At 40.5% G+C, this 13,816-nt stretch overlaps 1 protein-coding gene across 1 annotated transcript in view; it reads right to left on the bottom strand.

Moving 5' to 3' along the window:
• The window catches only part of LOC133619797 (uncharacterized), a 47,977-nt gene that overhangs the window by 32,098 nt on the left and 2,063 nt on the right, over positions 1 to 13,816 (bottom strand). The window contains exons 2-9 of the mRNA XM_061981057.2: positions 8,705 to 8,777; positions 8,585 to 8,624; positions 6,778 to 6,856; positions 6,592 to 6,680; positions 6,354 to 6,500; positions 5,103 to 5,154; positions 4,891 to 4,991; positions 1,483 to 1,568 (exon numbers count right to left, since the gene is read on the bottom strand). Coding sequence (XP_061837041.2) covers positions 1,483 to 1,568; positions 4,891 to 4,991; positions 5,103 to 5,154; positions 6,354 to 6,500; positions 6,592 to 6,680; positions 6,778 to 6,856; positions 8,585 to 8,624; positions 8,705 to 8,777 — 667 coding nt within the window. The remainder of the gene's footprint in view (positions 1 to 1,482; positions 1,569 to 4,890; positions 4,992 to 5,102; positions 5,155 to 6,353; positions 6,501 to 6,591; positions 6,681 to 6,777; positions 6,857 to 8,584; positions 8,625 to 8,704; positions 8,778 to 13,816) is intronic.

Genomic DNA, 13,816 nt, shown 5'->3' on the forward strand with positions numbered 1-13,816 from the left:
CTAAAATGCTAAAAGGTAAACTATTGTCAACCTGCACATCAATGCAGTTTCTATGCCGCTGGACAAAGCTCAAACAAAATCTCGTTGTTCATGTATGATTTAAGTGTTATTATGACAATGACAATAAAGGAATTGATTGATTGATTGATTAAACATCCTCCGACATTGTGCGTCTGTGTTGTCTATTTAAACTGGTTCCACTCTATTTGTGCATTAAAGCATACGTGTCAAACTTAGAGATGTCCGATAATATCGGACTGCTGATTTTATCGGCCGATAAATGCTTTAAAATGTAATATTGGAAATGATCGGTATCGGTTTCAAAAAGTAACATTTATGACTTTTTAAAACGCCGCTGTACGGAGTGGTACATGGACGTAGGGAGAAGTACAGAGCGCCAATTAACCTTAAAGGCACTGCCTTTGCGTGCCGGCCCAACCACATAATATCTACGGCTTTTCACACACACAAGTGAATCCATCCATACTTGGTCAACAGCCATGCAGGTCACACTGAGGGTGACCGTATAAACAACTTTAACACTGTTACAAATATGTGCCACACTGTGAAGCCACACCAAACAAGAATGACAAACACATTTCGGGAGAACATCCGCACCGTAACACAACATAAACACAACAGAACAAATACCCAGAACCCCTGCCCCCCTGCCCCCTGCCTCCCCACCTCAACCCCGCCCACCTCAACCTCCTCATGCTCTCTTTCAGGGAGAGCATGTCCCAAATTTCAAGCTGCTGTTTTGAGGCATGTTAAAAGAAAATAATGCACTTTGTGACTTCAATAATAAATATGGCAGTGCCATGTTGGCTTTTTTTTCCATAACTTGAGTTGATTTATTTTGGAAAACCTTGTTACATTGTTTAATGCATCACAACAAAATTAGGCATAATAATGTGTTAATCCCACAACTGTATATATCGGTATCGGTTGATATCGGAATCGGTAATTAAGAGTTGGACAATATCGGAATATCGGATATCGTCAAAAAAGCTATTATCGGACATCTCTAATCAAACTCAAACTATTCTTCACTGTTTCGGGGCTTGTCCACACGGGCGGGAAGGGTAAAGTAATGTATCGGTGTTGTGGTTGGCCTGAAACCATAGTTTTTGACAACGGGGTCTTCTGAGTGGAAAAAGTCGGATAACGCGACCTTGTGGTTATCGCGGGAAAAAACGAACTATTACATCTTTGTGTCATCATGTGACCAGAAAAAAAGAGCGAACAGCAGCAGCTGTTTTTTTTAAATAATATGACCCATTTAGTCACGGTACAGCATCCAAACAGAATGCTGCTTAAGGCTCTAACTTGGACAGGGGTGGCCCCAGGCATAATATTGATAGTACATAAATAAATTGCATGTGAGTTTCTCTGTTAGTGTGCGTTTGTATGCATGTGTGTGTGTGTGTGTGCGTGCTTGTGCATGTGTGTGTGTGTGTGTGTGTGTGTGTGTGTGTGTACTTTGTCATGGTGTGCCGTCACTGTTTGTCCACTACAGGCAGCAGGTAATTCTCCCTTTGTCTCCCATTTGTGCCACACCAGGCTTTCTGTAATTTAAAGAAATGCAAATAAAAAGCGTTCTATTGGTTTTCATAGTAAGACGTTATGCCATCTTGTACAATAGAAAGAGCAATATATGTAGAAATTGCGTGTGAAAGCTGAAAAACTGTAGCCGAACTGAAATGCTAACAGGTAGCACGCTAGCCAATTAGCGTCAAGTAAGAAAATATATGACTCTAGGTTGTGTACCTGCAAAAAAATGCGAGCATACTAACATGCTAACATTAGCATGCTAAAAAATAGAAGGAGCAATTTATGTAGAAATTGCGTGTGAATGCTGAAAAACTGCAGCCGAACCGAAATGCTAACAGGTAGCACGCTAGCCAATTTGTGTCAAGTAACAAAATATATGACTGCGTTATATACCTGAAAAACATGCTAGCATACTAACATGCTAACATTAGCAAGCTAAAGTATAGGAAGAGCAATTTATGTAGAAATTGCGTGTGAAAGCTGAAAAACTGAAGCCGAACCAAAATGCTAACAGGTAGCACGCTAGCCAATTAGTATCAAGTAACAAAATGTATCACTCTAAGTTGTGTACCTGCAAAAAAAATGCTAGCATACTAACATGCTAACATTAGCATGCTAAAAAATAGAAATAGCAATTTATGTAGAAATTGCGTGTCAATGCTGAAAAATTGAAGCCGAACCGAAATGCTAACAGGTAGCACACGAGCCAATTTGCGTCAAGTAACAAAATATATGACTCTGCGTTATATACCTGAAAAACATGCTAGCATACTAACATGCTAACATTAGCATGCTAAAAAATAGAAGGAGCAATTTATGTAGAAATTGCGTGTGAAAGCTGAAAAACTGAAGCCGAACCGAAATGCTAACAGGTAGCACGCTAGCCAATTAGCTTCAAGTAACAAAATATGTGACTCTCGGTCAGGGGTGTCAAACGTACGGCCCGAGGGCCGGATCAGGCCCGCGATCAGGTTTTATCCGGCTCGAGGGATGACTTTGCTAAGTATAAAAATTAACCTGAAATTTTTGAATGAAATAAACAGCTGTTCTAAATGTGTCCACTGGATGTCACAATAGCAATTCTTTGTATCTTTGTAGATGATGCTACATATGTACAAAATAAACCACATGATGTTAAGTACAAACCCCGTTTCCATATGAGTTGGGAAATTGTGTTAGATGTAAATATAAACGGAATACAATAATTTGCAAATCCTTTTCAACCCATATTCAATTGAATGCACTACAAAGACAAGATATTTGATGTTCAAACTCATAAACTTTATTTTTATTTTTTGCAAATAATAATTAACTTAGAATTTCATGGCTGCAACACGTGCCGAAGTAGTTGGGAAAGGGCATGTTCACCACTGTGTTACATGGCCTTTCCTTTTAACAACACTCAGTAAACGTTTGGGAACTGAGGAGACACATTTTTTAAGCTTCTCAGGTAGAATTCTTTCTCATTTTAGCTTGATGTACAGCTTAAGTTGTTCAACAGTCCGGGGGTCTCCGTTGTGGTATTTTAGGCTTCATAATGCGCCACACATTTTCAATGGGAGACAGGTCTGGACTACAGGCAGGCCAGTCTAGTACCCGCACTCTTTTACTATGAAGCCACGTTGATGTAACACGTGGCTTGGCATTGTCTTGCTGAAATAAGCAGGGGCGTCCATGGTAACGTTGCTTGGATGGCAACATACGTTGCTCCAAAACCTGTATGTACCTTTCAGCATTAATGGCGCCTTCACAGATGTGTAAGTTACCCATGTCTCGGGCACTAATACACCCCCATTCCATCACAGATGCTGGCTTTTCAACTTTGCGCCTATAACAATCCGGATGGTTCTTTTCCTCTTTGGTCCGGAGGACACGACGTCCACAGTTTCCAAAAACAATTTGAAATGTGGACTTGTCAGACCACAGAACACTTTTCCACTTTGTATCAGTCCATCTTAGATGAGCTCAGGCCCAGCGAAGCCGACGGCGTTTCTGGGTGTTGTTGATAAACGGTTTTCGCCTTGCATAGGAGAGTTTTAACTTGCACTTACAGGTGTAGCGACCAACTGTAGTTACTGACAGTGGGTTTCTGAAGTGTTCCTGAGCCCATGTGGTGATATCCTTTACACACTGATGTCGCTTGTTGATGCAGTACAGCCTGAGGGATTGAAGGTCACGGGCTGAGCTGCTTACGTGCAGTGATTTCTCCAGATTCTCTGAACTCTTTGATGATATTACGGACCGTAGATGGTGAAATCCCTAAATTCCTTGCAATAACTGCTTGAGAAAGGTTTTTCTTAAACTGTTCAACAATTTGCTCACGCATTTGTTGACAAAGTGGTGACCCCTCACCCCATCCTTGTTTGTGAATGAATGAGCATTTCATGGAATCTACTTTTATACCCAATCATGGCACCCACCTGTTCCCAATTTGCCTGTTCACCTGTGGGATGTTCCAAATAAGTGTTTGATGAGCATTCCTCAACTTTATCAGTATTTATTGCCACCTTTCCCAACTTCTTTGTCACGTGTTGCTGGCATCAAATTCTAAAGTTAATGATTATTTGCAAAAAAAAAACGTTTATCAGTTTGAACATCAAATATGTTGTCTTTGTAGCATATTCAACTGAATATGGGTTGAAAAGGATTTGCAAATCCTTGTATTCCGTTTATATTTACATCCAACACAATTTCCCAACTCATATGAAAACGGGGTTTGTACATCAGTCGAGGAAAATGATCAAACTACATAAATAACATACTTTAATTTGATTTTGATTTTTTTTTTTTATCTCGATAGATTGAAAATTAACACCAATGAGTTGACTGATGAACCTTATCACATAATTTATTCAGAAAATATAAATAACAACAAATAAAGATATAATTCTATTAACCGCAACATGTAAATGTAAAAAAAACAACAACAACATTATTATTTGTGCAATTTCAGAATGTGCTTGCTCTATTTTTTAACAAAAAAAACAATCTGAAGTTGTCTTTGTTTTTAAGTTATCCTGCCGTGATTTTACCCGTCCGGCCCACTTGGGAGTAGATTTTTCTCAATGTGGCCCCCGATCTAAAATGAGTTTGACACCCCAGCTCTAGGTTGTATACCTGCAAAAAAAATGCTAGCATGCTAACATTAGCATGCTAAAATTTAGCATGTGTGAAATAACAATACATTTGAATCTGAGGCAAACATTTGCTAAAGAAGCTAGCATGCTAACAGTTAGCATGTGTCAAGTAACAAAATATTTGACTCTGAGGTACTGTATATACCAACAAAAATTTTCTAGCATGATGATGATTCCCAGAGGGTTCAGACCGTCTTACCTGGGTTGAGGATGTGAAGGTCTTTACAGAAGTCAGCACTTGCTCCGTAACCACCAAACATAAAAATCTGATCACCAACCAGAGCAAAATGCTGATCTAACCTACACACACACACACACACACACACACACACACACACACACACAAACAAATGGATTTTAATTTGGTGTGATATTCAGCTTACCCTCCATCAAAATACTGAAGAGTCTCACAGGGGTGGAGGCGTTGAGCCGCTTGTCTTAACCGGTGTCCAGGTGTGAGACACTGAATCATGTTTAAAATACATAAAATCATTTTGACATATTTAAACATTCCCATCCTGAGGGTTAAAGGAAAACTGCACTTTTTCGGAATTTTGCCCATCACCCGCAATCCTTATGTGAGACAAGAACACGCATGTCTGTAGCATACAGTCTAGTGTTTTCCCGATACCAATATTTTGGTACCGGTACCGGTACCAAAATTATTTTGATACTTTTCGGTACTTTTCGATACTTTTCTAACTAAAGGGGACCAGAAAAAATGGCATTATTGGCTTTATTTTAACAAAAAATCTTACATTACATTAAACATATGTTTCTTATTGCACGTTTGTCCTTAAATAAAATAGTGAACATACAAGACAACTTGTCTTTTAGTAGTAAGTAAGCAAACAAATACTGACATATGCCATACTTGCCAACCCTCCCGGATAGCATAGCTGTCGTCGGTAAAGTGTGCGGAACAAACGTCCAATTTCTTGCCACTTTCGCATCTTTGGGCCACTGGTGCAACTTGAATCCGTCCCTGTTCGTGTTGTTACACCCTCCGACAACACACCGACGAGGCATGATGTCTCCAAGGTACGGAAAACAGTCGAAAAAACGGAAAATAACAGAGCTGATTTGACTCTGTGTTTGAGAAAATGGTGGATTGCTTCCCGATGTGACGTTACGTCATCGCTCCGAGAGCGAATAATAGAAAAGCGTTTAATTCGCCACAATTCACCCATTTAGAGTTCGAAAATCGGTTAAAAAAATATATGGTCTTTTTTCTGCAACATCAAGGTATATATTGACGCTTACATAGATCTGGTGATAATGTTCCCCTTTAAAACTGAAAAAGAAATACTGTAAATATTAGACGTTATCATGAATTGGCCTGTTATTACATTACGTATATACAATACATACTTACAGAATGTATATAAAACATTTTTGGAGGGGTTTTAGAGGGCTTTATAGGCGGAATAGGTAAATCCCCATTACCTGCATCATTAGCTGCCTCTTGCTAGTATTTTTTCACTATTGAAAACGCAAAAGAAAGAGAAAGACGTGTGTATTATTTCGTATGACGGGCAAAATTCCAAAACAAGTACAGTTTTTCTTTAAGTTAGTTATTATGTAAAAACTAATGATTTATCATTTGAAGCAGTGAAGAGAATGAAAAGGGATCTACTGTGTATGTGGTTGTATTATTTAGACCTGTGTTGAAGACCATGAGGTCATCGGTTAGCGTTCCGGCCAGTGTGCCTCCATAGACGTAGATGTTGTCTCCCACAGCCACGGAGCTGTGTCTCAGAGTTCTCACGGTAACAATCCCAGTGGTCAAGTAATCCCAGGTGAGAGACACTGATAGAAAACAGAAACTTCAGAACTATTCTAAAGACGATCAACGTGCAAAAAGCAGGATAGAGGTCTGATCTGCTACATTACTGCTCACCGATGTCAAAACTGTAGACTCCCGGAAGACATTCGGTAGCCTTGGGATTGGACAGTCCTCCAAACAGATACAGTTTCCCTTTAACGACACTGAAGAGGATGAATAAATGGTTACAGTCAAGAAAATCTGTGTTGCCGTTTTACAATACAGATTTTTGTTTTAATTTAAAATATAAAGCTATATTACCAGAGGGTGTGTCCTTCTCTGGCTGAAGGAACTTCTCCATTCTGAGGAATCTCCTCCCATTTTATGTCATCTGGGGAAACTGCAAAACTTTATTGCGTCAATGCTGTACTGCACGTATTATTCCGTCCCTTTGTGACTCTCCACTATTTTCACATTTCAGATTTAAACTATTCCAACTAAGGGTATGGGAAAAATGATTGATTTTTACATGCACAGTGATTCGAACGTGGACGATTCTGAATCGAAGCATGCAAATATCGATTATTTAAGTATAGTATTGATCCTATCTGGAATTTATGCTGCCGACTGCCAATTTACCAATACCAATCATCCATGAGAGGGATTGGGCAATACCAATACTACAAACCCCGTTTCCATATGAGTTGGGAAATTGTGCTAGATGTAAATATAAACGGAATACAATGATTTGCAAATAATTTTCAACCCATATTCAGTTGAATGCACAAGATATTTGATGTTCAAACTCATAAACTTTTTTTTTTTTTTTTGCAAATAATAATTAACTTAGAATTTCATGGCTGCAACACGTGCCAAAGTAGTTGGGAAAGGGCATGTTCACCACTGTGTTACATCACCTTTTCTTTTAACAACACTCAGTAAACGTTTGGGAACTGAGGAAACACATTTTTTAAGCTTCTCAGGTGGAATTCTTTCCCATTCTTGCTTGATGTACAGCTTAAGTTGTTCAACAGTCCGGGGGTCTCCGTTGTGGTATTTTAGGCTTCATAATGCACCAGACATTTTCAATGGGAGACAGGTCTGGACTACAGGCAGGCCAGTCTAGTACCCGCACTCTTTTACTATGAAGCCACGTGGATGTAACACGTGGCCTGGCATTGTCTTGCTGAAATAAGCAGGGGCGTCCATGGTAACGTTGCTTGGATGGCAACATATGTTGCTCCAAAACCTGTATGTACCTTTCAGCATTAATGGCGCCTTCATAGATGTGTAAGTTACCCATGCCTTGGGCACTAATACACCCCCATACCATCACAGATGGTGGCTTTTCAACTCTGCGCTAAAACCATCCGGATGGTTCTTTGCCTCTTTGGTCCGGAGGACACGACGTCCACAGTTTCCAAAAACAATTTGAAATGTAGACTAGTCAGACCACAGAACACTATTCTACTTTTTATCAGTCCATCTTAGATGAGCTCAGGCCCATTCCCAATATGTGGAATTAAATGGTGAAATGAATTAAGCAAAGACATCAAACAATGTACTAATATGATCCAGTTTAAGAAATTGTTCAAATCCAAAGTGTTTACAAAGTATAAGGAAGAGGAATACTGATAAAAACCTGAACCTGATTGATGAATGACACAAAATCCATCACATGTTCAGTAAATTATGTCAACCATGCAGTAAACTAACTACATGTCAACTGTTTTGATGTCTATTTATTTATTCATTCAGCGTTGTTGTTGTTCTGTTTAAGATCGAAGTGAACAATTGTGTTAGACGTTATTTCCAGACGTGAAAGGGGTAAGATTAAATAAGATCTGCTTCATCCTACCCGTTCTGGGACATGTTAGAATGTGAAGCTGGAAACATGTAACTGTTGGAAACATCACTTCAGTATTACCTTCTTTTAATGCTCATTGTTGTTGCTGTTTTGTTTTGAGTTTCTTTTTCTCCTTCTTTTTTTTTTAAAACATGTTCGAAATAAATATTTACAATGTAATTGTTGTTGCAAACAATCCTCTGTAGACCGTTGTGGATACTCCAGTCCAAATTTGAAACAAACCAAATTAATTATAGTGTGGTGTAAATTCTGTGTTTGTACCTGTGAGCATGTAGAAGTCATTGAAGTAAACAGGACTGTCCTCCTAATTTAGTCACGAGAGACAAATTCACAATTCAAAAAATGACAATCACAAACATTTTTTATTTTGTGTAAAGTCACCTCTTGGGTGATGTTCGAGGCTCCTCCAAAGAGAAAGGCAATGTTTCCCGCCACAGCTAAAGCATGACCATATCTGTCACAAAAACACAATGCAGGGAAGGATATCAAACAACAAGCAACCACAGCACAAAAGGATACACCCATCAGGGGGTCTTTCAGGCCAAGGACCTCAAAACTGAGAGAGTGAGCAAGGACTTGCTACCAGTGGTGGGCCGTCAGGGCCAGCAAGGCCTTCTCTGCTGGCCTAACATAACCAGAAATCATGATCATAATTAAAGATATAAGTATTTTTTAATTTACTTTCCCTAAATATCTAAAATTATTTGTATTCTCTTCATGTCATATTATGTGTCACGGCCAGGGCGCCCTCATCTTTGTGCTCTGCTTGCCGCGCCTCGGGACGCGCCCACGGCCGCGTCACGCCCACATGCCGACAAGGCTGTGGGCGATCAGCAATCAGCGCACCTGGACCTGATGAGAGGGAGCTGTATAATTTCGGAAACTTACTTTACCCTTGGTGTACCGTAAGCTGAAGACTTATGCTCTCTTTCTCGCTGCGTTTTCCCTCCGTGTCTGACGTCCTTGTTTGTTCTCCCGTAACTCCTTCCCAAGTCTTACCAGTTGTTTCCCCCGTGGTTTTGGACTGCCTTCCTCGATCCTCGACCCTCGCTCTGGACACGGACTCCGACGCCTCTCTCTGCCCCACGGACCTTACGCGGATCACGGGCCCCTTTTGCCTAGCCCCCTTTGGATTTGTCTGCTTCCTCATCCAACATCACAGTAATACACAACACCTAACTACACACATAGTCTAACACCACTCACTCTTGGATTTTGTCTCACACTCCATTTCCGTAGTTATTATTATTATTATTACTATTGTTTGATTATTATAAGAATGGTAATATATATAATAAAATACATAGAGCTATACCGCCCCCTGGTGTCTGAGCCGTCAACTCCCATTTAGCAAAAATAACATTATGCTCCTTCCAGTGCAGTTGTTTTTAGGTAAGAGTTTTTAATCCAATCAGAATTCAGCTAGCTTATGTTGCCATGCTGTACGAAATCTGCCCGGGGGCCTTCAGAATCAACAATGCAGGCGTCTGTACACTGTAAGCGAACGGGGACATACAGTTGATAGATAATTGCAATAGCCAATCAGATCACAAGTTGTTGTCAGTAAGGCCTTCTAGCTGGCTTCACGTTGAACATGACATTTACGCGTCCTGTGATTGGATACTCACCGGGACCGTTAGCGGATGAATTTGAGAACACACACAGTTCACAGACAGTTGTTGACAGTAGCCTATCTAGGTAGCCTGATGTTAAAGAGACTGTGATTGGATACTCACTTGTCATTCCAAAGTGAGTATCCAATCACAAGTTGCAATTTAGCAGGAATCTGGTAGCATTGACCCACAAAGAAGGAGAACAAAACGTTGATTAGGTGGCAGATATACATTTGCAAGGCCATTTTCAAGAAGGATATTTAAAGAGAAACTACATCTTGTGAGACGATGTCGGCGATGAAATGGGGAAATGCCCGCCATTTCCACTCGAATCAACCGACTACGAGGGGTTATACGGCGTCGAATGGGTGCTACAAATTGTGAGTTCAAATATATTATTTCTTTATTTGTTCACGTTATAATGTTTTTTGCTATTTAAATTTTGACAGTACCACATAAGATATGTTTTAATTGCTGATGCGGGTTTATTGATTTTTAAATGCGCCAGAAAATAACCCGTTTTGTACACTGTTGATGTGATTCAATTCCCAGTAGGGCGTAAATGTGTTTCTGTATCGTATTTCTCCAGCAATGGTCATGTTGGGACATCAGTTATGGTATTTAGAGAGGTAATAATTGAAGTAGGACATCACTGAAGGCCTAGGTGGGAAACGCACGGCCCGCCACTGCTTGCTACATACTGTCTGACATGTAGGCGGTTCTCGTGTTTTGTGTTACAATGTTTTGCATTTCGACGTTTCGCATTACGACGTTTCGTTTTAAGGCATTTAGTGTTACGACGTTTTGTGTTACGACATTTTATGTCCATCCATCCATCCATTTTCTACCGCTTATTCCCTTTGGGGTCGCGGGGGGCGCTGGAGCCTATCTCAGCTACAATCGGGCGGAAGGCGGGGTACACCCTAGACAAGTCGCCACCTCATCGCAGGACATTTTATGTTAAAAAGCAAAATCCACTTACCATATTTTTCGGACTATAAGTCGCAGTTTTTTTCATATTTTGGCCGGGGGTGCGACTTATACTCAGGAGCGACTTATGTGTGAAATTATTAACACATTACCGTTAAATATCAAATAATATTATTTAGCTCATTCACGTAAGAGACTAGACGTATAAGATTTCATGGGATTTAGCGATTAGGAGTGACAGGTTGTTTGGTAAACGTATATGTCATGTCTGTGTAATCATGTTTTGTTTTAGTCATGTTTTGTTTAGTTATTGGACTCTTTAGTTTCTGGCTTTTCACTCCCTTGTCTTGTTTCCATGATTACCCATTAGTTTCACCTGTTCCACGTTTGGACTCATTGTGCACTCTTGTTTGTCACCATAGCAACCCATTAGTTTTCACCTGTCACGTCACGCACCTGTTTCACGTTTTGAGTCACAAACCTGTTTTTGTTAATCATGTCTGTAGTATTTAAGTTCATTGTTTTCAGTTTGTCTTTCTGGTGACATCCCACATTTATGCTCTGCACATTCCTGACACCTTTTTCATGTCCATCGTTCATGCTGCTCCTTTTGTCCATGCCAAGTACGTTTTATTTATTAATGCCACAGTTAGTGTTTTTTGTTGTTCATAGTTTCTGCCTTTGTGCAAGTATTTGTTTTCATAGCCAAGTTGTTTCTCCGCCACTGTGCGCGCTTTTCGTTTGTACTTTTTTTTGATAAAATTAAATAAATCATGTACTTACATTCCCGTCTCGCCCGAGCCAACTTTCCGTTGCCTTCTAGAAAAACTAAACCCCAGGACCAAGTCATGACAGTATAGTATGTTCTATATGTTAGCGTTATTTGAATGACTCTTACCATAATATGTTACGTTAACATACCAGGCACGTTCTCAGTTGGTTATTTATGCGTCATATAACGTACACTTATTCAGCCTGTTGTTCACTATTCTTTATTTATTTTAAATTGCCTTTCAAATGTCTATTCTTGGTGTTGGTTTTTTTTAAATACATTTCCCCCAAAAATGTGACTTACACTCCAGTGCGACTTATATGTTTTTTTCCTTCTTTACTATGCATTTTCGGCAGGTACGACTTATACTCCGGAGCGACTTATACTCCAAAAAATACGGTACAGTACATAACGCTGATTCTGATTAACATCGGCAAAGGAGCAGCTCACAAGAAGAGAGAAATGAGCAGACGGAAGGAGAGAAGGGAGAGGTTGGAGGGAAGGTTGGAAGAGACATTACTGGATGATAGGTCTTGTCCTCCGCTATGAAATAAGTTTGCTTTGGCATCTTTTTCCAAAAAAAAGTCTGTTCTCATCACAATGAAAAAGTTGCTGTGGTACTGTTTGTCAGTCTCATCAATACAAGCAAGCGCAAAATGACACAAAATAACACAAAATAACAAATGAAGCATTCGTACACAGAAACATGGTTTGTACACAGAGGCATATTTGGCGGACGCTAAAAGTTTGTAAACCGAAAAGTTTGCAAAGAGAGGGATTCGTAAATGGAGGTTCCACTTTTCCACCGTTCCACCGTTATAACATATCTGTCAGTAGACTCGATATGCTACGGGGAGATGACACAGTCCAAGTGGAGGCACATAAATAGGACCGCCCACAAAACCACATGCCCAGACGAGACGCTCAGAAATCCGTTTGAAGATGGTCTGTAAAACAAAATCTATGCAACATTTTGAACAAAGGACAACAATTAATACACGGAAGTGTATTCAATGTAGAAAAAAAAATCATAAAATGACACCTTTCAGGTATTTCGTGCACATTTACAATTATATTTGGTGTACAATGTTTCGTGCTTCAACCTTTTGCGCTACAACCTTTCACGTTTTGTCTTTTAACGTTTTGTGTTATGACTGGTTGGGTCGTTTTGTGCTTAGGACCTTTATTGTTATTAATGCGTTCGTTACGTCTCGTCTTTATTACTGTAACGTATTATTTTCGGGTCTCCCTATGTCTAGCATTAAAAGATTACAGTTGGTACAAAATGCAGCTGCTAGACTTTTGACAAGAACAAGAAAGTTTGATCATTTTACGCCTATACTGGCTCACCTGCACTGGCTTCCTGTGCACTTAAGATGTGACTTTAAGGTTTTACTACTTACGTATAAAATACTACACGGTCTAGCTCCAGCCTATCTTGCCGATTGTATTGTACCATATGTCCCGGCAAGAAATCTGCGTTCAAAGAACTCCGGCTTATTAGTGATTCCCAGAGCCCAAAAAAAGTCTGCGGGCTATAGAGCGTTTTCTATTCGGGCTCCAGTACTATGGAATGCCCTCCCGGTAACAGTCAGAGATGCTACCTCAGTAGAAGCATTTAAGTCCCATCTTAAAACTCATTTGTATACTCTAGCCTTTAAATGGACCCCCTGTTTAGACTAGTTGATCTGCCATTTCTTTTCTTTTCTTTCTCCTCTGCCCCCCTCTCCCTTCTGGAGGGGGAGAGACACACAGGTTTGGTGGCCATGGATGAAGTGCTGGCTGTCCAGAGTCGGGACCCGGGGTGGACCGCTCGCCTGTGCATCGGTTGAGGGACATCTCTGCGCTGCTGACCCGTCTCCACTCGGGATGGTTTCCTGCTGGCCCCACTATGGACTGGACTTTCACAATATTATGTCAGACCCACTCGACATCCATTGCACACACAGGTCCGGTGGCCATGAATGAAGTGCTGGCTGTCCAGAGTCGGGAACCCGGGGTGGACCGCTCGCCTGTGCATCGGTTGGGGACATCTCTGCGCTGCTGACCCGTCTCCGCTCGGGATGGTCTCCTGCTGGCCCCACTATGGACTGGACTCTCACTATTATGTTGGATCCACTATGGACTGGACTCTCACAATATTATGTCAGACCCACTCGACATCCATTGCATTCGGTC

Source organism: Nerophis lumbriciformis, linkage group LG20, assembly GCF_033978685.3.
Source record: "Nerophis lumbriciformis linkage group LG20, RoL_Nlum_v2.1, whole genome shotgun sequence".
In the NCBI taxonomy this organism is placed as follows: domain Eukaryota; kingdom Metazoa; phylum Chordata; class Actinopteri; order Syngnathiformes; family Syngnathidae; genus Nerophis; species Nerophis lumbriciformis.